Source organism: Chiloscyllium punctatum, chromosome 1 (genome assembly GCF_047496795.1).
Source record: "Chiloscyllium punctatum isolate Juve2018m chromosome 1, sChiPun1.3, whole genome shotgun sequence".
Taxonomy (NCBI): domain Eukaryota; kingdom Metazoa; phylum Chordata; class Chondrichthyes; order Orectolobiformes; family Hemiscylliidae; genus Chiloscyllium; species Chiloscyllium punctatum.
This window is the reverse complement of record NC_092739.1, coordinates 97,753,195-97,779,931: the sequence shown is the minus strand read 5'-3', so window position 1 is coordinate 97,779,931 and position 26,737 is coordinate 97,753,195. Positions and strand designations below refer to the sequence as shown.

The 26,737-nt window shown below is 40.2% G+C and overlaps 1 protein-coding gene across 1 annotated transcript in view; it reads left to right on the top strand.

Moving 5' to 3' along the window:
• mtrex (Mtr4 exosome RNA helicase) overlaps positions 1-26,737 on the top strand; it is a 129,893-nt gene that overhangs the window by 12,657 nt on the left and 90,499 nt on the right. The window contains exons 4-11 of the mRNA XM_072571568.1: positions 2,763-2,825; positions 6,296-6,408; positions 7,240-7,414; positions 8,442-8,532; positions 13,198-13,322; positions 19,235-19,333; positions 21,362-21,464; positions 26,008-26,139. Of these exons, the coding sequence (XP_072427669.1) occupies positions 2,763-2,825; positions 6,296-6,408; positions 7,240-7,414; positions 8,442-8,532; positions 13,198-13,322; positions 19,235-19,333; positions 21,362-21,464; positions 26,008-26,139 (901 nt within the window). The remainder of the gene's footprint in view (positions 1-2,762; positions 2,826-6,295; positions 6,409-7,239; positions 7,415-8,441; positions 8,533-13,197; positions 13,323-19,234; positions 19,334-21,361; positions 21,465-26,007; positions 26,140-26,737) is intronic.

Below are 26,737 nucleotides of genomic sequence, written 5' to 3'. Positions count from 1 at the left end.
GCTTCTTTGTAGAAACATGTGAGCAACAGTAGGCTATTCAGTCCATCACTCCTGCTCTGCCATTTAACATGATGGGGTCTGATATCTTTTAGCACTACTTTGCAAATCTCTCCTCACACCCTAGACACCTTTAAGCTTTGAGAAACCTGTCTATTTGTTCATTAAACTAGTTGGCCTGTTTGACCAAAGTCTGCACTAATACTGTTTTTGCTGTCCTTTTATTCTAAGGATTATGGAGAATTTTTAGTTGACCTAATCAACTCAGGAGGTCATGATGATCATTTTGGAGTATTACACTTCACATCAGAAAGCCCCTGTAGGGCTCCACAAAAAAAAAGCTCCAGGTGCATACTTGGAAACATGCACGTACACATACAAAACTTGTCCATGTATAGTCGGTATATTCAGTGACTTGGCCTCCACAGCCTTCTGTCTTCACATTTCACAGGTTCACTACCCTCTCGATGAAAACCATTTCTCACCATCTGTGTCCAAACTGACCAATTCTGAGACTGTGATCATTAAGCTAGGGAAAGTATAATCATTTCATCCAATCTATCACCTCTTTTCGAGTCTTATATTTCAATAACCCCGCCCCCACTCAAATTCATCTAAACCCAAACTGTCCTCATGGGAGAAATACACAGCCTGACGTGGAGAAGATCTTTCCGCTAGTAGGAGAGACTCAGACCTGAGGGCGCTGCCACTGACTGAAGTGCTGTTTGAAGGGCCAGTGTGGACTTGATGAGCCAAATGGCCTGCTTCCACACTGTAGGGATTCTTTGATTTTGTGACATTTACCACCCTCCAATATTCTAAGGCTGTTCAGAATCCACAGAATTTTGGAAGATGACGGCCAATGCATCTACTATTTCCAGGACTACCTTCTTAGTACTCTGGGATGTAGATGATCATGATCTGAGGAATTATCAACTTCAGACTTATTAATACCCTATAGCCTTTTTAAACAAATACTAATTTCCTTCAATTCCCCCTTCCCAATTTGCCCTTGCTTTGTTTCCCTTTCTGCGAAGTTATTTGTGTCTTCTGTGAAATCAGGCTAAAATTGTATAATTGCTCTGCCGTTTCCCTGTTCTTTATTTATCAAGTCTCCTGGCTTAGATAGGAGCTTACATTTGTCTGCATTAATTTTTCATTTAACAAAAGCTCATTCAGCCTGTTTTTATATTCCTTATTAGTTTATTCTTTTCCTGTATTTTTCCCCCTCTTAATCCTCTGTTGCTGAATTCTAAACTGCTCCCAGTCCTCAAACTACGTTTTCTACTAACTTTGTATAACTCCTCTTTGGATCTAATATTGTCCTTAATTTGTTTTGTTAGCTGTGCTTGGACCACTTTTCCTGTTGTTGTTGCCTTTCATCTGAAAGGAATAGTTGCAGAATATGCATTCATTCCTTAAATATGAGCCATTACCTATCCACTGTTACGCCTTTACAATAAAGTTACACAGTCTACTGCAGCCAACTCAGCCCTCATCCCTTTGTAGTTTCCTTTGTTTAGATTGATGTGGCAAAACTGTTTTTTACTTATGGTACTCCTGTCTTTAGTCGAACTTATCAAACTGCTTTCAGCTTGATGATTGCAGGACAGCATGATATCAGTTTTCTGCTACATTTGCCAAGAAAAATTCAATCCAACATATCAGGGCTGTATCTTGGTAAGAATCTAAGAGTGGGGCAAAAATGTATTGTACAATTTAAATGTAAGTCAGATTGGGGCATCTGGTCGGCATGGACAAGTTTGGACTGAAGGTTCTGTTTCCATACTATATGACAGTTGAGAAGGTGCCAGAGGAGCCAGGTGGTGTGGAAAGTGGAGAGGATAAACTAAAGTGACATTCAATGTTGAAGTTTCATAGAATTAGAATTAGATTTATTGTCACATCTATTTAAATACAGGGATACATGAGTACAACGCAAAGTGTACAGTGTTGCCATTTCCGGATTCATCTTAGATACAAAAATTCCTAGGGTAGAAAAATAAAAAAAAGGTAGAAGTTCAGCATTACAATCTTTCTAAAGAATGGAGTCCACGCTATGCTTTCTCATAGTTCTGGGCAGGGCTGATGATGACAAGTATGGTGGGAGTGGGGACTTGAGTAAGTAAGACTTCTGTCAAAGTTTTCTGAAAAAGCCAGGATCTATCTCCAAATGCATTAAAAATAAGGCTGTTTTGCCTTGGGATATAGGCTGAGGTGGTGTATGTAATTGATCTTGAACTAATGAAAATTGGTTTGTGGTGGAGGTGAGTAGCGACCTTGATGCTGGTCAGACAATGGGGATAGAGTTTGCATGCAAATAATCAAGGTGAAGTAGAAGTGCAATTCCAGAAATAAAAGCTGTGATGCCAGGCACAGTTCAAGATACATTTGTGAAATTTCTGTAGATTAGGGAACTACATGAGGTTTGCTGAGTGCTGAAAAGTGAGTAGGGAGTCACTTGGTGCTGGAAGCAACAATGCCAAGGTTATTCAACAATGGAGCAGAATGGAGTTGACTAGAATAACCATGTGTAAACTTCCCAAAGCTCAAACATAAGGACTAGGGGGCAATCAGTAATCATTTACATTTGAGAATAGTAGTTTTTGACTACTTAGAAAGAATTGTGTTACTTTGGAACTATATGTTAAACATGTCACTTCACTTCTGTATGTTAGGACCTGGATTAAGTTTGTACTTATTGCAAGATGGACAGATTGTTTCGTCTGTTGTCACTTCTAATAACAACACTTGCTTAATTTCAGGTGGCCATTCCATTGTCAGATGAATATCAGCAACTAAAACCTCGTATTGGAAAAGCAGCCAAGGTACAGTCCATTTGCATTTTCTACATGGTTCATCTTCTGTTTGTTCTTCATGTGTTCTGCCAATGGCAATAAGTATTTGTGCTACTGTCAATAGAAATTGCTGGAGAAACATTGCTTGGGAGCATCTGTGGAGAGAAAACCGAGTTAATGTTTCGAGGTCTGGTGACCTTTCTTCCTGAAAGTGTTATTTAAATAGTGATAACTTAGGAAAAGTCAATATACAAAGGGATCTGAGTTTTCTTCTACACTGGTCACTGAATGCAAAGAGGTGTAGCTAACAGTTCGGAAAACAAATGGTGTTTTGGCCTTTATTGCGAGAGGGTTTGATTACAAGAACAATGAAGTCTTGCTGTAGCACTACTTGCCACAGAAGATGTTCAGTGAATGTTCACTGAGCTGATTCCTGTGTTGGTTGATTTGTCACATGAGAAGAGATTGTCTCACCCAGACCTGTATTCACTGGAGTTGAATGAGGGGGGATTTGATTGAAACAAACAAAATTCTGACACGACTGGACAGACTGGATACATGGATAACATTTCTCCTGGCCATGAGTGAGTCTAGAACCAGCAGTCATGGTCTTAAGTTAAGGGTAGATCATTTCGAACTTAGGTGATGAGGAGAAATCTCTTCATTTAGAGAGCTGTGACTGTGTAGAATTCTCTACAACATAACATGGAAGAGACCAAGTTCCAGAATATATTTCAGACAGAAATCAATTTCTGGACGCTAAGGACATCAAGAGGCATGGGGAGTGGAAATGTGATTATGACATTGAGATCTCCAGAGAATCAGCCACAATCATCTTGAATGCTGGAGCAAGCTTGATGAGTTCAATAGCCTCTTCCTTTTTCTTTATATCTGATATTGAAGCACAAGGATTTGGTGCCCTCAATGTGTTAACTCAATCTTTGGCATTGGTTCAGTTTCGAGCACAGAAATTCATGCAAACATTGGACTTGTTGTTTTGGTAAGATGGTGGGGTCAAATTGTAAAGCTCTGTTTTGACTGGACTTAATGAAGACCAGTTTAATCATGTTTCTTGTTGAAATTTTCTGCTTGGGCGCTCTCTCATACTATCGAATAAACATAGTGTTTTGGGGAGTTATTGCAAGACACAGGCAAAGAAAGAACTTTGCGTTTGTTCCTAAAATTCCAAATAGAAGACTCAATAGTACAAGAAAGTTTTATTCAAGACTATGGTCATGGCTTTGTCAATACATTGCACCCATACCAGACACAATAGGTATATATTTTCACAATGTGTGGTTGCAATTACACAACTAACTAAAAGTCCATCATTTTAATACTAACTGCAATAGTTAATATTGGCCACAGGATGGTGCTTTAACAATACATTTCCTAGAGTGCCAGAGAAATTGTGTTGAAGGTACATTCTGCTCTCTCTGGCCTTGTAGCACCATCACTCCTTTGCATTCAGTGGCATCACCATTTCTGAATTCTCACTCTTATCATACTAGGGGTTGTTATTGACCAGAAACTGAACTGGACCAGCCATATACATACTGTGGCAGCAATAGCATGTCAGAGATTGAAAATTCTGATTGCCAAAGCCTGCCCCCTATCTTCACGTAATGAGTGTGATGAAATACTTTTCACTTGACTGGATGAGTGCAGCTTCAGCACACTTGTGAATGTACCTGCACCAAATAGACTGTTAAGATTTAGCAATAAGTGCTGGCCTAACCAGCATCTTCTACATCCAGTGAATGATTTTTTTTGTAAAAATTGATGTTACCTAGCACCCTCATCTGGATATTGGCTTCCACATTTTTCAATGTCTCAAAGTGTAGTTGCTTTTGTAGCACTTCATTTGCGGAGAGGCTCTTTGAGACAACCTGGAGATAGGAATGACCCTGAATAAATGCAGATTGATTTCTCAGTTTCCATGTCCACTTCCTGTTGACAACTCTTGACTTCTAATATCATGTATTTGTCACACCATTTGCATGAATGTTTTCTTAAAGATACTTGTGAAAACACAAATAGTACAGGATTTGCCACTGTGATGTCAGTTATTGCACAGTCAGGAACATCTAGAAGATGTTTCTGCCCTGATTGTCTCATAACTTGTATCTACTGAAAGAGACTTGTCTCGGCAGGTAAATTTGCTTAGTGTTTGAATTTGTCATTCACTGCTTTTAGTTCTTAATTTTGTTTGGTGTGTCTTCAGAAGAATTTGGCTCACTCCACAATTATAGTGCTACAACAAATGAACGAGGCGTCTCCTATTGAGTCTCTCAGACCTTCTCTGACATTTAATTAAATCATGACTGAAATGATTGTGAGGTTAAATCCACACTCTTGCCTACCCGTTGATAATCTTTCATCCTCTACCTTAACAAGAATCTGTCCACTTCTGAAGTCTTGCTACCTTTTTAAGAGCCTGGTTTTGCAGACATCCAGGAGCACGTGTAGTATGAGCAAAATCTCTGAAGTAAGTTGTAGTGAAGAACAATAAAAATCTAGCAAACCCTTAATGGAAAAAAAACTTTTTAAAAAAGGAGAAGAGAGAAAACATCAGTTGAATCAGAATTTATATTGTATTTTAAAAATCGGCTTCAACATTTGCAGAAGCATGTATATATGTGTGTTTTTCTTACAAATGTCAGGCACTTGGAATTTCTCACCTGATGTTTAATTCAATAGATGCTGTCTTTCAGGAAAAGATTTTCAAAGTGTCTCAGAAAAAATATTGACCTCATATCTGTTTTAAAATTGGAAACCCTGATTTTTCAACATTGATGCATTGTTCTAGATTTCCCCAAAAGAAGAAACATTTTTTTCACCTTTCAGTATTTTATACTTTTCAGTCAAGTCGCTTCTTAATCCTCTAAATTCGAGAGAGTACAAGTCTTGCCTGTTCATTTTTTTCTCATAAGACAACTCGCTGATTCAAGGTACTGGTCTGGTAAAGCTTCTCTGAGCAATTTCCTGTACAGTTCCCTTTACTTCAGTAAGGTGATCCTGATTATACACAGTCCTGCAGATATGGCCTCACCAGTGTCGTCTATAACTGAAGCAACACATCCTTACTTTTTGCTCCATTCCTCTTATAATGAATTAAAAGAATCAATTGTTGTGCTGATTCTATGGTTTTTTTTAGCCTTTTGCACAACTTCGACTAAGACATCCAGATCTTTTGCATCTCTGAGCTCAGCAATTTCTCTCCATTCAGATAATATACTTCATTTTTGTCCTTTCTGGCAAAATGGACAATGACCAACCTAACCCTCCGTTCTCTAACCATCAATCAGTCATGATCTTTTTCTCCGCCATCACTGTTCATCAAGTAAGCCACATGTTCCGTTCTGCCTGTCACTAATTATCATATGAAATTGATGTGCAGTATTATCTAAAAATAAAGATTAATGTATGGCCTTGGTCAATATCAGAAAATAACCACATAGTTATCATTATTGCTTCTAATTAATTCTTTTTATTTACAGGAATACCCTTTTATTCTTGATGCTTTTCAAAGAGAGGCCATTGCTTGCATTGATAACAATCAGTCTGTACTGGTGTCTGCACATACATCAGCTGGGAAAACTGTGTGCGCTGAGTAAGTGCTCATTCCAATTTGTTTTAAGTATTTTACTTGAATTTTTTGTGGTCCAGATTCGAAGTCCTGGGTACTTATTTATTTCTTTTACTCATCTATGCTGTATCTTTCATGGTGTGCAGGGATTTGGGGAAAAAAGCAGGAGATTGGGATAAGCTAATAGAACTGATGTGGGCATGAAGGGCTGAATGGCCTCCTTTAGTGTCATAACGATTCTGCGATGGTCAACTGAATGTGCAGCCACCAATGGTTCCGCTGCTTCAGTCATACTGACATGATCATGAACAGTGCAATCGATGCAGTCTTTGTAAGCAGAGAAAGAAATTTGCTGTGCCTAAGCTGCAAATCTTCAGTTGCCTACTTCAAAAAGCATTGGCAGAATTTTGCATAAAATGGAAGAAATTGCAACGCAGGCTACCATTCAGTAAGATTGTGGGTGATCTTTGACTTTAATTCTAGTCTCCCTATGAACTCTGTATCCCGAAATCAATTGATTGCTTCCTTGAGTATTTTCAGTGACTGAACATTGACAACCAGGTGTCTTCATTTTGCACTCGAAAAAAAATAAGGATGCAGAAAAATCCTGTGAATGAGCAACAGATTCATCAGAACCTACCTATTTCAAATGAATTTGGGCTGCTGGAATGTGTGCATTTTCGGCTTTTATCTGTTTGTTTGGATTGGCAATTTTCTTATTTGCCTAGTTTGTTTTAAAAAAGCATTTTCTCTCATAACTCTGTTTCTCTGTCAGTGATGAAAATTAAGTGAAGCAGGTGTTACTACTTCAGATTTTTAAGATTAGTTTCAAAATTACATTTTCTTGCTCTGTAGATATGCAATAGCGCTTGCTTTACGTGATAAGCAAAGAGTCATCTTTACCAGTCCTATCAAAGCATTGAGTAATCAAAAATATCGTGAAATGTATGAAGAATTCCAGGATGTTGGACTAATGACTGGCGATGTCACAATCAATCCAACAGCCTCCTGTCTGGTCATGACAACTGAGGTAAAGTTGATCTGTGTATGACATTTATTCCTGTTTATTATCAAGTGTTAAAGAAAATAACTAGAGCTTTGCAGTCAGAGGCAAAAGTTGATAGATCTTAAAAATGTGTTGCAGGAAAAGCGCAGCAGGTCAGGCAGCATCAAATGAGCAGGAGAAGGGCTTATGCCCGAAACATCGATTCTCCTGTTCCTTTGATGCTGCCTGACCTGCTGTGCTTTTCCAGCAACACATTTTTAAGCTCTGATCTCCAGCACCTGCAGTCCTCACTTTCCCTCAAAAGTTGATAGATGCCCATTCACATTAATGGGCTTTTGTGTGGAAACTTAGAATTTATACAGCATTTTAGTGCTCTTGCCTTACCAGCAATCATTACTTTAAAATCTGGGCCAACATAGAGCAGGTGAAGATTTTACCTACCATACCATTGACATATAACTTAATAACATGTACAGCTATGCTGACAAGAATTTTCTATTTTTTGTTTGTTTGAAAGTTAGTGCAAGTTAGTAAAACAATTCCGGTGGATTTTTTTGTTTGCAGCAGAATATGCATCCAATCTCATCAAACATATTGGTTAATTAAATCTGGGTATTGGTATTATGGCTCAGAGTTCATTGTTGGGCTGGGAGTTAATACTTTTGATTTTTAGCACATTGATTTCCTATTCTCAATTCTGATGTTCCATGAATTTTCTGAAATGAGAAATGAAACTTTGATGCTGTTGACTGCTGGCTGTAGAGTAGAACTTCGTTAAGCAATGCAGGTTCCTGTACATCTGATTTCTTTTCACCTTGTTGCAAAAATGTACTTTCTCGTGACTTGTCTTCAATTGGACCAGGTGAAAGTGCAGACAATACTCTTCATTATTCCTTTAAAAAAGTGCCCAGTTATGTTTTCTGTGAACAAGATTGAGCAAGATTCCTAAGTGTTGAAAACTATCAGATGTTGCACTTATATTGTACTATATTCATTACTTACCTAAATTATGACATGTTTTATGTAATTTAAGTCACTTTTATTGTAACAGATTTTGCGAAGCATGTTGTACAGGGGATCTGAGGTAATGAGAGAAGTCGCCTGGGTTATCTTTGATGAAATTCATTACATGAGAGATGCAGGTATGTAGGTAGTTAATAATGTTTAGAAACTAACAATATGCAATTACATTGTAAAGTCACTATACAAAATAGGACTAAATTAAATAACTCAATCACAAAGGTGATAATCTTTGAATTGCTACCTGAGTCACAAGCTGAATGGTATCTGGTAAATAGGATGAAAATATTGAATGTGTGACTTTAAAAAATTGGTGTGGGAGAAAGAGGCTTTGATTCATGAGCCACGAGCCACCACTGTTAAGGATAAAGGGAACTGCACAGTTGGGACAAACTTCACTGGGACCTATGGCTCAACTAATAATATCATTAGGGCTTTAAGATCCCTTTGGTTGGTGGTGGTGGGTGAGTTCATTAGCAGGTCAGGATTATGGGAAATAATGACCACAGTATGACAGATCGTACACATATAAGAATGCACCAGCAAATCGGATTGAAATTGGACAGATTGGTGGCTTTTTGCAAGGGAGATGGAGCATAAAGTTTGCAAAGTCTCAGTACAGCTTTGCAACCATTTGTTAGACTATGCTGAGAGTATTTTGTGCCTTTTTATATTCCTGTGGGGGGGGGAGGGTGGAATATGTTTCATGGGAGACAGTTCAGAGCAGGTTCACTGGGTTGATGTCTACAATGAAAATTTGAGCAAATTGGGCCTACATTCATTGGTGTTTAAAATTAGAGAAGATTTTAGTAAAGTATGTATAACTCTGAGGAGACTTGACATGGTAGTTGTTGAGACAATGTTTTGTATTGTGAAAAATTCTAGAGCAAATGCGTACAGTTTTAAAAATTGGTCTTTTAGCATTTGGCAGTTTAGGAGAGAGATGAGAAGGAATTTATTTTGCACATTGGTAATCTTTGCAGTTCTTTTGTCACAGTCAGTAGTGTAGGTTGGGTCTTTGAGTATCTTAAAGCTAAGCTATAGATTTTGGATCAATAGTAGACTTGTGGATTAAGAAGGTCCAGCAGGAAAGCAGCTAAGTCATGATCTTATTGAATGGTGGAGCAGGGTTTAGAAACCAACTGTCCTACTCCTCCCCTGCTTTGCTAATTCCTAATAATAGGGCCTCCCAAAGTCCTGGGGTGTGCTTTCCCGTGCGGTTGTGAGGTGCCATTTCGGGGTTCAAGCACCAAGGCAGTGATGGATCCATGGAACTCACATCGCATGCTGACAGCTGAGAAACACTCTTCAGTTCTCTGGTTTATTTTAATAGTGGGTTTGGCTCACTTGGCCAATCTTTGAGGTCTAATTCCTGTTCTGAAAAACCCAGTGAAAAATGTTTTATTTAAAAATCCTAAAAAGCTTTAAAAGTACTTCATTTCACCTTCAGCTCTGCAATCCCCTTTACACCCACAGTTCTCCACTCCTTGTACCCAGTGCCATATGCCCCTGCCTCTCTTGTCCTCGCACCTCTTCAATCCTGCCTTCTGATAGCTGTCTTGACTCACCACACTTTGGAATCTCAGCAACATGTCAGCCTCTCAATGGGTTAAAGTTTGTTAAACATGGGTATCATCTCATTAAAAATTACATTGATATGATCTTCTTCATCCCTTTCCTGTATTTTCCTCTCTTTCGCTAGCTCATAAAAATCCACCCTTGCATCCTGCATGTGTGGGAAGATTTATGATGTATCAAAAGAGGCTAACAAGGAAGTAAAATTAGCAGGTCAAATCTTGTATTGACCTTGGACATCTCGATGTTTTTCTAAATTATTAGGTTGTATATGTGTTCCAATTCAATATTTGAAGATATGCAATGACGGTTAAAAAAATTGCTCTGCTGACAAAATTGTAACAGATTGAAGCTGTAGCTTGGATCACTGTATCATAGAATTGTACAGCATAGGAACAGACCCTTCAGCCCATCATGTCTATACCAAACAAACATCTGAATCCCATTTGCCTGCAATTGGTCTACATAGCCTACTATGCCCATCATTTTCTGTGCTCATTTAGATGCTTCTTCAGTGTTGCGAAAGTATCTGCCTCCACCACTCTGTCATTTCCATATTTCTACCACTCAGGATGAAAACATTTCTTGTTCGGATCTCCTCTAAACCACTTGCTTCTCACATTAAACTTATGCCATCTGGTGTTAAATATGTCTGCCAAAGGAAAGCAATGCTCATGATCTAATCTGTTGATACATTTCATAATTTTGTGTATCCTAATCAGGTCCACCCTTTCACCTTCCTCTGCTCAAAGGAAAACAAACCCAGTCTCTCCTTTTCATCACAGGCAACATTCTGGTGAATGTCCTCTGCACCCTCTCCAGTGTGATCACTTAATATTGTGACCAGAACAGCGCACAGTATTCCATCTGTGGCCTAACCAATATTTTATCAAGTTGTAATTGACTTTCTTGCTTTTATTTTCCATGCCCCAGCTAATGAAGGCAAGCATCTTGTTTGCCTTCTTCAGCACCCTGTATACCTGTGCTGACACCTTCAGGGATATATGGACTTGTATATCAAGGTCCCTTTGTCTCTCAGTACTCCCTAGGGACCTTCCTTCTCTTATTCAACTTTCTAAAGTGTACCAACTTGCACTTATAATGTTTAAATTCCACATGCCTTTGCTCTGCTCAGTTTACCAGCTGATCAGTATCAAATTGTAGCCTGAGACCATCATCCTCACTATCAACAACATCAGCAATTTTCATATTATCTGCAAACTTACCTCATACCTCCTGCATTCACGTCCTAGTCATTACGTACACAGCAAACATCAAGAAAAGCAACCCTCTGTCATCACCTTTTGCCAATTTGGATCGAGTTTGTCAATCTGCCTTGGATCCCATGGATTCTTAACTTTTGGGGCAGCCTTTCAGATGAGCTGTTGTGAAAGGTCCACATAAATCACATTAACTGCATTACGTTCATCAATATATTTCGTCACCTTTTCAAAAAATTCCATGACATCAGTCAGGGATCTCCTTCTAACAAATCCATGCTGATTATTCCTGATCAATCTCTGTCTTGCCAAGTATTGATTAATACTGTCCTTCAAAATTTCTTCTAATAATTTCCCTCCCAGTGATGTCAGTAATTGGTCTGTAATTACCTGACCTATCCCTGCTGCCTTTCTTGAACAAAGACACCACGTTAGCTATCCCCCAATCTTGTTGCACTTTGCCTATGGCCAGCAAGGTATTAAATGACTCTTCCATGTCCTCAGCAATACACTCCCTTACCTTCCATAGCAGGATGTATCATGTATCTCATTAGGCCCCAGGGGGTTGATGCCTGTTAAGACATCTTATACCTCCTCTTTATATAATCTTAAATGTGTTCCAGAACCACCTTATCCCACCTGATATCCCTGACTACAATGTCTTTCTTGTCTGCGAATGCAGGTGAGACGTATTCATTTAAAACCTCACCCACATCCACTGGCTCCCTTTGGTCTTTCATAGGTCCCCCTCTTACCCTGGTAATCCTCTTAGTCTTGATATACTTATAAAAAGTCTTGATCCCATCTGCCAAAGATATTTTGTGGCCTTTCTTAGCCCTCCTGATATTGATTTTAAACAACCTCCTACACTCTGTATTTGCACAGTATCTAACATATGCTTCCTTATTATTTTTTACAAAAGTCTTGACATCCAGGGTTCCCTGGATCTGCTGCCCTTATCCTTCACTCTTCAAAATACATAATAGCCCTGAATTCTCGCTACAGTACTTCTAAAAGACTCCCATTTTCCACTAAACTCACCTACAAGTAACTGATCCCAGCCTATGTTTGATGGATCCTGTCTAATGATATTGAAATTGACCTTCCCCCAGTTTAGACATTTAATTTCTGCACTTTGCCTTTCCATCGTGACTTTGAAACTTAGAGTTATGGTTACTATACCCAAAATGCTCATCCATTGAAATTTCAACTGACTGACCATCTTAATTCCCTGGGATTAGGTCTTGCACTGCCCCATCTAGATTTAGATTTTAGATTACTTAGTGTGGAAACAGGCCCTTTGGCCCAACAAGTCCACACCGACCCTCCGAAAAGCAATTCACCCAGACCCATTCCCCTACATTTACCCCTTCACCTAACACTACGGGCAATTTAGCATGGCCAATTCACCTAACCTGGGAGGAAACCCACGCAGACACTGGGAGAATGTGCAAACTCCACACAGAGAGTTGCCAGAGGCGTGAATTGAACCCAGGTCTCTGGCGCTGTGAGGCAGCAGAGCTAACGACTGTGCCACCGTGCCGCCCATCTCCAGTAGGACTATTTACATACAGGCAGGAAAAGCTCTCCTGGATGCACTTTAAAAATTCTATCCCATCTGGCCCTTTCACAGTAAGGTGATCCCAATTAATGTTCAAAAAGTTGAACGATCACCCCTATTTCTGTCAACCTTTCTACGATTTGCATATATCTCTGCCTCTCTATCTCCCTCTGACTGCTTGGTTTTATTATCAAAATTAATGAAGGTTTAAAGAACACTACTCGTTTTATGGTTGTTTACTGGAGACAGATATTTCAGTTAGAACTCGTAACACAAGGAACAGTTTTGGATCTGTTCAAAGACTGTATAAATGGAGAACTATTTTGCAGCTGAGTTAATTCTATCATTATACTTCATTGTACCAAAATGCTAGATCACGCACTGTTCAGCAGTTTCCATGGGAAAGTAAAATTTAAATTTTTTATTTTCAGAACGTGGTGTTGTTTGGGAGGAAACAATTATTCTTCTCCCAGACAATGTACATTATGTGTTCCTTTCTGCAACTATTCCCAATGCACGACAATTTGCTGAATGGATCTGCCACCTTCACAAGCAGGTAATTAACCTAAAGTGTAGATGTGAAAAACTGGAGATCTCTTAATGTCAGTAATGGGGTGGGGTTGTGGTTGGGGGGGGGGATGGGGGGGGGTTGGCAGGGGGGATGTGGGGGGGGGGGGGGAATGTGGGGGGGGGGGTGGCGGGGGGGATGTGGGGGGGGGGGGGGAATGTGGGGGGGGGGGTGGCGGGGGGGATGTGGGGGAGGGGGGGGAATGTGGGGGGGGGGGGTGGCGGGGGGGATGTGGGGGGGGGGGGGGAATGTGGGGGGGGGTGGCGGGGGGGATGTGGGGGGGGGGGATGTGGGGGGGGGTGGCGGGGGGGATGTGGGGGAGGGGGGGTGGCGGGGGGGATGTGGGGGGGGGGGATGGGGGGGGGTGGCGGGGGGGGGATGGGGGGGGGTGGCGGGGGGGATGTGGGGGAGGGGGGGTGGCGGGGGGGATGTGGGGGAGGGGGGGTGGCGGGGGGGATGTGGGGGAGGGGGGGTGGGGGGGGGTGGCGGGGGGGATGTGGGGGGGGGGTGGCGGGGGGGATGTGGGGGGGGGGTGGCGGGGGGGATGTGGCGGGGGGGTGGGGGGGGGAGGGGTGGCGGGGGGGATGTGGGGGGGGGTGGCGGGGGGGGGGGAGGGGTGGCGGGGGGGATGTGGGGGGGGGTGGCGGGGGGGGGAGGGGTGGCGGGGGGGGGGGGGGTGGCGGGGGGGATGTGGGGGGGGGGATGTGGGGGGGGGTGGCGGGGGGGATGTGGGGGGGGGGAGGGGTGGCGGGGGGGATGTGGGGGGGGGTGGGGGGGGGAGGGGTGGCGGGGGGGATGTGGGGGGGGGTGGGGGGGGGAGGGGTGGGGGGGGATGGGTGGCGGGGGGGATGTGGGGGGGGAGGGGTGGCGGGGGGGATGTGGGGGGGGGGTGGCGGGGGGGGATGGGATGGGGTGGGGGGGGAGGCGTTGTAGGAGTTTTAGCAACTGACATTGAAAAGACAATGATATATTTCCAAATAGGCATGGTGAGTGCTTTGGATGGGAACTTACAAGTGATGGTAGATAGTATGCACTACTGCTCAGTGTTCCCACTAATGTTACCTGCTACGTGAACCTCTAAAGCCAGTGTACAATACTAACTTCTGCACTTGGAAGTCAGTACAATGATTGGCATCCTGGCAGCAGTTAGCTTGCACCGAACATTGGAGTGGCTGCGTGCTTGCGCAGCCATGCATCCTAGAGGGAATGTTGCTCCTGTTAATGAGCTGGTGAGGAAGTGAATGTTTACGGATATGGTGCCAATTAAGTGAATGCTTTATTCTTGAGTATTGCTGGAGCTGCATTCATCGAGGCAAATGGAAATTAATTCATCACACTCTGATTTTTATAGGTAGTGGACAGGCTGTGGGGAGTCAGGAGTGAGTTATTCACTGCAACATTCCAAACCTTTGACCATCTTTTGTAACTGTGGCATTTACATGGCTTGTCTTGTTCAGTTCCTGGAGAATGATAATGACGAGAATGTTGATTGTGAGGGATTCAGTACTGGAAGTGCCACGGAATGCTCAGCAACACTGTAGGTTCGCTAGATAGCAGAAACAAGTGCTGATGAAATGTCGGACACTATCTCAAAGAGAACTCTGCTTCAGTTGTAGAATGTAGGTCGCGTCCCAACTGAAGTGTTAAATTTAGTGTTGGATGCTGCATCTTAGCAAAATGTGATGTTGTAATAGTTACTGTTTATTGGATGGAGACTGGACCTTGAGGGTTAAGTTGTGAAGTCCATTTGAGATCTCCATGTGTTAGTACCAAGAAGCTTACTACCGAAAGGAGAATTCAATACAAGAAGGAGTAGTCTTAAAAGTAGAGCTATGCAATTCAAAGTGACAATGAGGAGAAATTTTGCACATTGAGTGTAATGGATATCTGGAATTTGTTCCCCCATAAACATAAGTGCATCTTAAATCAAGCTTTCTGAGATTTATGTTGTGAGGTTATGAATGAATATAATCAAAGACAGGCAATTAAAGTTGAACTGAATAGTTCTGCTTCTACGTATCCATTCGTCTGTACTAAACAATTGTAACATTTAAAAACATTTTCATATATTCTTAATTTTAAATGAAACATTGGGCATAAGTTAGGGCTTATAAAGGGACTCTTGAATGGCATGGAAGACAGTTGGAAAAGGCTGCCTTTCCTCGCTCTCCAGCATTACTGTAGATAAGGTTAGCTCTCCAGCACTTTGTGTCCAGCTCCTAAGTCTAAGTGATGCAGCAAATCCAAATTTGATTGACATTAGGCAAACTGCTTCACCTCTCTATTCCTCATCCTCTCTCTGTCACTTTCGTCACTTTTTCTGTCTACAGAATGCAACCAGCATTCTTCCTGTGACAAGCTGATTGTTATCACCATCCTGTAGCTGTCACAGGATCTCTTATTCAATTCTAATGGTATTTTAGAAGCAGTGCTAGGAAGGTTTGCTTCATATTCCGATATTGAGCTCTTAATTAGAGGACCATGGGGATGGATTGCATTATTCCTAACTTCATTCCTTAGCCATTTTCTGTACATGATTTATGTTTCTTCTCATAATTTTTCTTCCAGCCCTCCCACATTCCATGCACATCCAGATTATCTAAAGTTCTGTATCTGATCCATAGTGAGACAACACCTCAAATGCTGTTGAACGATGGCATACGCTGCTTCGTTATTGGATAAGTTGTGAATAGCATTCAGTACTGAACTCTTTAGCAAACTGTCTCCTCCTTAATTTTGAGATAGCAGAAAGATGACAGATCTCAAGTTTTGGGACTAGGATATTTCTTTGAGGAATTGTTGAATCTATATGTCTTAATTTGTAATTCTTAGGGCTTGCATTGTTGTATTCTAAAAGGTGCAGCTCCAGAGATAGTGGATGGGTTGGTTATGATTTTCTAAAATTCCTGAAGTTCTGGAAGATTGGAGCTTATCAAACTTCAATATTTAAATAAAGGAGAGAAAGAGACAGCAGGAAGTTGAAGGCCAGTTAGCCTAAGGATAGCCACCTGAAAAATACTAGAATCTATTTTTTTAACGAAGTCTCAACATTGCACTTAGAAAAACGGTATGATGAAATCAGTATGGTTGTTATAAAGGAAAATTTGTGCTTGATAATTTATTAGCATTTTTTGATGATGTAACTAGGACAGATAAAGGGCAACCAGCGGATGTAGCATATTTGGATCTCTGGAAGTTATTTGATAAAGTGCTACACATTGGAAGTAATACCTTTGGATGGATAATGGACAGGCAGCAAAGATAAATGGGACATTTTCAAGTTGGTAGGCATTGCTCGTGGAGTGTCACAAGGATCAGAAATAGAGCTTCACATTTTTTAAAATCTACATCATTATTGATGAGATAGGATAATGTGTCCGCATCCACTGCTGGATGTGAATATAAGTTTTGAGGAGGATGTGAAGAGGTAGCAAGGAGTTAAATATGGTTAAATGAGTGAGTGACAGTATGAAGATGGAATATAATATGAAAAGTGTGAGGTTATAGCAAGAATGGAAAAACATAATAATTTTGAAAAGCTGTGAAATGTGTTTTCCTGAAAATTAACATTTATTTGGGTGTGCTGATAAAGAACACAAGTTGGTGTGCAAATACAGTAGCGCCTCGACTTACGAACTTAATCCATTTCGGGACCCGGTTTGCGAACCGAAAAGTTCGCGAACTGAATCAATTTTTCCCATTGTTGAGATAGCGTAAGAATGCTTGGACGGCTGTTCACAGCGCACATGCCAAAGACGAACTGAATGAGATCGCGTGGGGCCCCAGAGCTTTTGTGTTCAACAAGCGTGTAGCAAAGCAGAACAATGAAACCACGTGGTTGCACAAAGGCTTTTTGCGTTCGTACCTCTGTTTCGTACGTATGTTGAAGCAAAATTTTACGTAAGGTCCTGTTCGTAAACCAATTTGTTCGTGAACGGAGTCTTTCGTATGTCGAGGCGCAACTGTACAGCAAATAGCTAGACCTATTGTATGTTGGCTTTTATTGCAAGGGAATTGGAATAAAAAAGAAAGTCGTATTCCAACTTTTTACATCTAGAGCAGTGTGGGCTGTTCTGTCTTCAAATTTAAGGGTGAGTACTTGCACTGGAGGCAGAATGACAATGGTTTAATAAATCCATGATATGAGAATGTTATTCTCTGATGAAACGTTGAGTAAATTTGATCAGTATTCTGCAGAGCTTAAAAGAAGAGAGCAGATACTATTGAAACATACAAAGTTCTGAAGGTGATTGAGAGGACTGACACTGATTTTGTTCCCCCTGTTTGGGAATCTGGAAGACAGACATAATCTCTGGTTAAGGTGATGATCATTTATAACTGAATCAGAATTTGGAATCTTTAGAATTCTCTACCCCAAAGAGTATATATAGAGTCATAGAGATGTACAGTATGGAAACAGACCCTTTGGTCCAACCTGTCTACGCCGACCAGATATCTCAACCCAATCTAGTCCCACCTGCCAGCACCCGGGCCATATCCCTCCAAACCCTTCCTATTCGTATACCTATCCAAATGCCTCTTAAATGTTGCAATTGTATCAGCGTCCACCACATCCTCTGGCAGCTCATTCCATACACATACCACCCTCTGCGTGAAAAGGTTGCCCCTTCGGTCTCTTTTATGTCTTTCCACTCTTACCCTACACCTATGCCCTCTAGTTCTGGACTACCCGACCCCAGGGAAAAGACTTTGTATATTTATCCTATCCATGCCCCTCATAATTTTGTAAAGCTCTATAAAGTCACCCCTCAGCCTCCGACATTAATAAAACTTAGTGCCGGGTAACAGATGTTTATCCTATGAGGGAAGCAAGGGACACGGTGAGTAGGTGGGAAAATAGGAACTAACCCGAAAATCAACTGTAATTACATTGAATGATACAGATGTGGAATGAAGGAGTTGTAAGGCCTATTCCTCATATTGCTCAAATTCGTATCTTCGCACATTTTTGTTTCTTTTACATTCTACCAGATCTGTTGACCTTGAGTCGCAGCCTTGAAATGTCTTGCTTCCACAATCTTGAACACTCTCTTTAAACAGCCCCTCCCTTCCTTGTGACCTCTCCCTCCTATATCTGTTAAATCATGGTATTATTGTGGTTTCCCAGTGTATGTTTTGTTTTCAAGTGCTATATGGCCCAGCTGGTCTCCCCCAATGTTCATGCTCCATGCCAGCCTCTTTCCACACCTCTTTATCTAAAACCGGCAACATTCTCTGGCTTGGCTTGTACAGCTAGATTTTCAGTTTACCATTTCATAGAATCATATAGTACAGAAGAGGCCCGTCAGCCCATCAAGTTTGTACTGCTGCAAAGTAATTTGATTAGTCCAAATTGGAACCTGACGGCATTCTGCAAACTACACGGCACAAAATTAAAACTGATCAATTTTCTTTTCATGCTTCTTGTTGCACTTCATGTCATAATTCTAACACAGTTAGAACATTCCAAGCTCTTGGAATACGCCTGTCATGTTTCTTTCTTTTTGACTTTTGAACTCGAGAATATCTTAATTTACCATGTGTTTTCTGATGCTTCTAGCAATAGGATTCTAATTGACTCCTTTTTATTTTTACAATTATGTAGATATAGCATAAAAATGTCTTTGGTTCAAAGTCTTTAGTTTTATTCTCTGCATCCTTTATTCCAGAAGGTTTAACCATCCTTGTAATATATTAAATTATGCATTTCTGAAACTATAAACTTGAAACGTGTCTTTAATGCTTTTTCTGTTTGTGTTTTTAATGTGAATTCGATTGAATGTCTTCAATTATATGGCTTGTTAGGTAGGTAGTTATAATTTATAAATAAGGTGTACATTTGTGGTTAAACACCCATTTTCCAATTTGTTTGAAAGTCTTATTTGTGATTTTTGTTTTAGCCATGCCATGTGATCTATACCGACTACAGACCAACACCTTTGCAGCACTATATTTTTCCAGCTGGAGGTGATGGATTACATCTAGTAGTTGATGAAAATGTAAGTGAAGGAGATCTTTGAACTGCACTGTATAAAAGTGATTTGTGAAATTTCATTTGTATACTTTGAACTGTGGATATGTAACTGTTAGATGGATATATCGGCCAGAAAAATGACCAAAGCAGTTTACACTTGTGGGTAGTGAAGAAAGTGTAGCCACCTTTGTCCATTTCCTCCTCAAATTTATTCAGTTTCCCAGCACCTGTCACACTCTGGGGTAGTAAATTCCACAGACTCACGATCCTTTAGATATGCAAAATGATTTTACTGTGAAAATTAGGAAGTAATTTTTAACATGATAGATGCAAAAGATTACAGTACATCCCTCCAGCTTTATAGCTAGTCATGTTGACCATCAAGACAAAAGTTTCAGATGTGCCTGTATATTCCAGAGCAGCTTTCTCCCAGTTTGGAGAGCTAATGGAAAAGTTGCTTGAATTTGCTAAATATTATACCGGTTGTAGGATCATTTTTTAAATTTGCAGTTAAAAATGGGTGGAGAATCCTTAAATGAATCACTGAAGATTAGATTAGATTACATTAGATTCCCTACAACGTGGAAACAGGCCCTTCGGCCCATCCAGTGCACACGGATCCTCCGAAGAGTAACCCACCCAGACCCGTTTCCCTCTGACTAATGCACCTAACACTATGGACAATTTAGCTTGGCCAATTCACCTGAACTGCATATCTTTGGACTGCGGGAGGAAACCCGCACAAACTCCAAACAGACAGTCGCCCAAGGCTGGAACCGAACCCGCGACCCCAGTGCTGCGAGGCAGCAGCGCCAACCACTGATTGAGCATATCTCTTCACTTTTTTATGAGACTATTGTCCTCACCTTGAATAAGTTGAACCCCATCCACCACCACTATCCTCCACCTGGCTAAGCTGATCTTCACCTTGAACAACTCTGCTCCAGCAAGTCTCACTGCAAGATGAAGAACAGAATCTCACTTTCCACTAAGGGACCCTGCAGCTTTCATGACTCAATGTCAAGTTGAACAGCTTTAGAGCCTGAACGTCCCTTCCATGTCCTATGCCCAACCCCACACCCCAGGTTCTGTCATGACATTGGCTGCTTTCAGCCCAACCAACCCATTCTTATCCATTCATGGCCCACATTGTCAGCTTTTCTCCTTCCCTTGCATACTATCAACCATTCCTTTGATTGCCTAAGTTTGTTTCTGTCTCTCTGGGCTCCGTGTCAATCTATTCATTCACTCACTAGGCAAAAGTGAGGACTGCAGATGCTGGAAATTAGAGTCTAGAATAAAGTGGTGCTGGAAAAGCACAGCAGTTCAAGCAGCATCCGAGGAGCAGAAATATTGACCGTTTCGGGCACTGCCCTCTTCCCCCCTCCTCAAATAAAAAGGTATCGTTAATATGGAGACCATATTTTTAGAGATGCTCGCAGCTCTGAAGAAAGGACTCGAAGCATTAACTCTAATTCCTCTCCACAGAGACTGATCTGCTGAGTTTATCCAGCAATTTCTGTTTTGGTTTCAGATCTTCAACATGTGCAGTTCCTTGTTTTATTTCAGTGATTGTGCACAGTCATTCTAGCAAGGCCTTCTCTTCCCTCCCTCATCCTCCCATGTAATGTCCCGATGAAAAGGTTAGCTCTCTGATGCTAATTACAGGAAACAAAAGAATTAAGAGTAGGAGTAGATAATTCAGCCCCTTGAACCTGCTCTACCATTTTAACAAGATCGTGGCTGATCTCATCTTGGCCTCAACTCTACTTTCCTGACTTTTCCCGGTGACCCATTAACTGATTACTAATTAAAAATTTGACCATTTCCTCCTCAAATTTATTAAGTTTCCCAGCACCTGCCACACTCTGGGGTAGTGAATTCCACAGATGCATGATCCTTTGGATGTGCAAAATGATTTTACTGTGGAAAGTAGGAAGTAATTTTTAATATGATAGATGCAAAAGATTACAGTGCAGCCCTCCAGCTTTATAGCCAGTCATGATTCTAATGAGTATTTTTCAGAAAGTGCTTTTTTTATTGTATCTGAAAGGGGGATTTTAGAGAAGATAACTTCAATACTGCTATGCAAGTACTGAGAGATGCTGGTGAACTTTCCAAGGGTGATCCAAAGGGACGTAAAGGAGGAACTAAAGGTATTGAGAAATAAACTGAAATAATTATGTTTCCTTTATGGTCAGCTGCGTGATGTTGCAGTGAAATGCTGACTCAATGTTTACAGTTATACCAATGCTAAAGTATGGTTCCTTTAGTTGTTGATTTGTTAATTCTCTTCTACAATTTTGTTATAACTTGAAACGCAGTTTCTACTTGATTTGTGTTTTCTTCAGCATCTGATCCTTTTTGAAGTGTTCTCTCCTTTCTGCAATTATTTCAGGGATGAAAGATTTCTGCCTTTTAGCAGAACTGCAACCTTTGATTTGATTTATTTATTGTCAAGTTCAGTGAAAAGTTTTGTTTACAAGCAGTACAGGAAGATCATAGTAAGCAAGGATATACAGATCATAGGGTGAGAAAAACTTGGAGGAAGACAGGTTACGTTGCACAGGGTATATGCTAGGCAAGATCAACATTAGCAAGGTCAGCATTATTTGAAGTGGAATTCTCCCCTTTGAAATGTTTTGCCCTGACCTCCATCTCCTCATCTTTGCAACCCTTTGCTTCTCATGAGCTTACTGGATTATGTTCCATTGTTAGTGTGGACCTTATCCTGCATTATATACACAACTAGGACACAATGGCATAATGGTAACATCACTACCTTCCCCCACCTTTCTCTCTGACCTATCACCTCCATCCCCACTATCATTCACCTATTGTACTCTTTGCTACTTTCTCCCCAGCCCCACCCCCCATTTATCTCTCCAGCCTGGAGGCTCCCTGCCTCCATTTCTGATGGAGAGCTTTTGCCGAAATGTCAATTTTCCTGCTCATCGGAGGCTGCTTGACCTGCTGTGCTTTTCCAGCACCACTCTAATCTAGACTCTGGTTTCCAGCATCTGCAGTCCTCACTTTTGACTAGTAACCTCGAGGCCTAGCCTAGTGGGTTCCAATCTGACCACAGCAGCTAGTGGAATTTAAATTATACTAATAAATCTGGGATTAAAAGCTAGTCTCTGTCATGGCAATGATGAAATTGTCGTCAATTTTCGTATGGCTCATACTGTGCCATCCTTACCAAGTCTGGCTTACATGTGACTTCTGGCACACAAGTGTGGTTGGCACTTAACTGCTTTCAGAAAAGACCAAGTGAGCTTCTTGGGTCAGGAGCAATTAGGGCTGGGCAAAACCCATGTCTCATGGAAAAGGGAAAAAAAATGCTGAACTGTTGAAATGGGAAGATTACATGAGTGATTTTATGCAAATGCTTTGGTAGATAGTTTTCATTCTAATAGAAAGTAAGCAAAAGGAATACTTATGTTTCTACTCACATAGCATCTATTAATTCCACTATCTGAAGTTGTCTGGCAACATTTACATCTCCCAACAGATCACTACTGGTGCTATCATCTTCTGGCCCCTCATGCAATGACTTTCTCACTCTGTTATCATGTGTACACATTTCTTCAGAACAAAAAGATTTTCAGATCTTTTGCTTCACTCGTTCTCATTTCTGGTATTTGTAAATAACTAATTGCGCCAGACAGTTTTAGGTTGAGGTTGAGGGGCAATGTTTTCTGTAAAATCTGAGTTTTGAAGTATGCAATTACCTCATTGCACTTGCATTATCTTCTTGACAGATTGTTTTCCTTAAAAAATATTTTTTTCTAAAACTCCAGTAACGTCGAAAAATATTCTTCCAACATTTCTAAAGCTCTATCTTTAAAAGGTATTATAGAATCTGCTTTCAGCATTATTTGCAGTTAGACGACCCTTAGCAGCAGCTTTAAAATAAATCAAGTATTTCCTTTGGCATTTTGAATAAAAACCATTGACGAGAGAGAATTTTTTTATTGCCCCATTTACATAGTCATAACTCTTATTCTACATCTGTTTTTGGTCTTTTCAAAATCTGTTGAATCAAAACTCCCCAGTTTCTCTAATTGAGCTAAGCACAAAACCCATGTCTAGATGTGAGTAGAATTTATGATGTTCTAATATGATTCATCAAATAATACTTATTTTTCACGAAAACCCAGACTTGGAAGTGAAACATTTAAATGCATGACTAGCAAGTTGAATATAAGTTTATCGGTCTCAAAAATAAAGATTGCTGAATTTGAATGAAAAGTGTGCAATACTTGTTTCTCTTTTTATTTCACAGGTAGGCAGAATATTGCTGAATAATGTATAGTTGATTCTAACAAAACATTTTCACTGATAAGACTGAAATGCGTATTCATGTTCAGAAGTCTCCCAATGAGATGTCTTGATTACTTACATTGGGCATTGATTTGCCACATCTTCTGAATTCTATACTATTTGACTGCTAAATTGATAGTGAAGAGTTTTGTGATCTTCAATTTACATTTTTAATAGGGCTTCAAATGAATGCTGATAAAATAAAGAATAAAACTTAGCACAGAAAAATAATGAAAAATTAAATGCTGAGACATGTTTAAGTTTGTTTCAGCCCTATTCCACAATTTTGAAGCCAGGTATTATTTGATATGAAACATGTTTAACAAGGATTGTGGATTTCTTGCCTGTGATTAAAAAGTGTTTCATTACATAGCCATTTTTGCTTTTTATAGATTATTGAAGAAATATCCCTTGCTATTTGAGTTATTATGGGTTTCAATTACAAAGGCACTGACTGTTTTGCAGTATTTAGTTATATTTGATGTCATCTCAGTCAGAAATGGACATTTCCTTATCCTGAGACTATGCCCCTAGTTCTAGAAGGTTTCAGCCAGAGAAATACAGTCTCAGAATCTTATCGAGTTCATGTTATACCCTGACAGCCTTTGAATCTCAAGGACACATGCACTCATTCCTGCTCAATCTCTCTTCCTAAGTCACTGTCATCAACCCAGGAATGAATTTTGTGACCTGTCATTGCACTCGTTTAAGTTAAATTTATACTTGCTTCTGTACAGAGTCCAAAATTGTACACAGTGCCCCAGATGTGGCCTCACCAAAGTCCTGTGCAATTGCACCAAGAGATCCTCACACTAGTGCTCCAACCCCCTTCCAATACAGACATCAGGACAGTTTGAATTTCTATTGCGTCTTGTATTTGATAAATTTATATTTCTTGCAGAAGAACACCCAAATCCTTTGAACACTAACAGTTATTAGTTTCACATCATTCAGAAAATACTCATTTTTTGTGTTTTAGCTAGCGATAGACTATTCAAGCATATCCATGAATTATATTACATATGGGGCATCCAATTTAGTTCGGAGTTGGAATGGTCCAGCATCAAAAAAGACTCTGCTAAATTGTCAGCCTTCCTCAAATAAGTTGTTGGAATAAATGAAAAAGATGACATAATGATGTTAGAAGCTATGTGGTTGTTTCAGACTTGTGTCATCACAGTTTTATCCAGCACCAAGACATGCCGAACATGACCTATACCTAGCATGAGCATCCTTCACCTTAATGAGGAAATTCAGAAGACAAAAAAAATGACTAAGTGATAGTCACATTTATTGCCTTTTAAAAATTGGTGAAGTTGCCATCTGTTATGGACCAGGCCAGACCCCCTTAAAATATTTTAAGAAGGTAGCTGAGACCCTTATTTTTTCTTACTTTAAAAGCACATGAAAAGTGGGTGTCCTCGGTGTGGTACAACTGGTCAAACCACTCAGCTTTAAGTAAAACTGAGTTTATTTAAACACCACAGTTGAAACATGAACAAAAGGCCGAATTTAGAATAACTTAACTATTGGAAAACATAAGGTATTATTGATTAACTGTTCCAGTATAGTAACACCCTATAAACACACCCATTGGCCAAAAGGTACATTCAAACACAGGTTGGTACAGGCAGGATGGAGCACATTCCAGAAAGAGATTTCAGAGAAAGTCAGAGGAATCCTTTACAGAAATTTGTATCTCTCCTGGACCCTCGCACCTTGTCACTGCTCCAGCTAAAACAAACTAGATAGAACCTGAATTGGGAGAACTGACCATACCCCTTCCATTTTAAACTAGACTTTTCAGTACCTCTGCCTTTACGACCCCTCTTCAAAAAAAAACAAGGGCCAAAATAACTTTTTTACAATGACAGCATCGTCACACATGTATTTGCAATGTATTACAGGATGTTTTTCAAATTAATTTGTATGTTGGAAATCAAGAACCCACAGACATGACCGTTGTATTTACATGGGTAATTGCTAAAAATACCTGTGCTGAGGTAATATCATTTTTATCCTGTGAATTCTAAACTCTTGACTTAAAGGCAGTTGTAACTATATTTGTAGAAGTGAAAAAGTGGTTTAATCAAGCAATTATTTTTGATCTGGTGATTTTATTTTTAGCCAATCAAATGCAATACCCAAATTACTGTGATGGAAACCAACATTCTCCACAAAATGAAGTTTTGATTCTGAGATTAAGGAATAACCTGTTTCTTTCTGCTTTCTGTTTCAAAAATGTTGAAATTGTGTGTTTTGATCTGAATTCATGAGCTGCAGTTGTAACATTAGTTGTATTGTATGACTCATTTTCATACTTCAAAACTTTACTTCACTCCATTATATGTGAAATGTTGTTATTCTGACATATAGGACCATCAAATGTGTTCAAAATTGTGAAAATGATCATGGAAAGGAATTTTCAGCCTGTTATCATCTTCAGCTTCAGCAAGAAAGACTGTGAAGCATATGCACTTCAAATGTCCAAGTTGGATTTTAATACAGGTAGGAGCACTTACAAAGTTAAATACTTTATTTCTACAGGAAGGTTTAAATAGAACTGTTTAAATACATATGAGAGAAATTTTTCCACCATTTTTCTAATTTAATGAAGGCTGTTGACAAATTGTTAAGAAGTAACATTTGAATGGTTGATTAATTATACATTAGTTTATTTTTGCTTAATTAACACACAGTAAAGACAGCATGTGTTGTGACTGAGAGTGATGGTGGGTCCTGGTGTGATCTAAGGTAAACTTGTCTGTATTAAATGTGTGCAGCTTGAGGAGCTTCAGTTCAGTCATATCATTGGAGGCTGACAAAACAAGATCAGGAAAATTACCTAGACACCGTTCCAGGAGTTGGTCACATTACTTGGGCTAGATAGAAATTCAGAGGTGGTCAGTGGTTTGGGAATGAAGAGTGTGATTGCCCTCAGACAGGTATGGAGAATCAGCATGTCCAAGAGACACCTCAATCCCTTTTGCTGTCCAACAAGTACAACAAGATGCTTTCTTCCTGTGTGGATTAGGAAAGGGCAGCAAGTCAATTGACCGATGTGAGGCAAACTGTTCAAGCTGGGGAAGATAGAGGAATGTGGTAA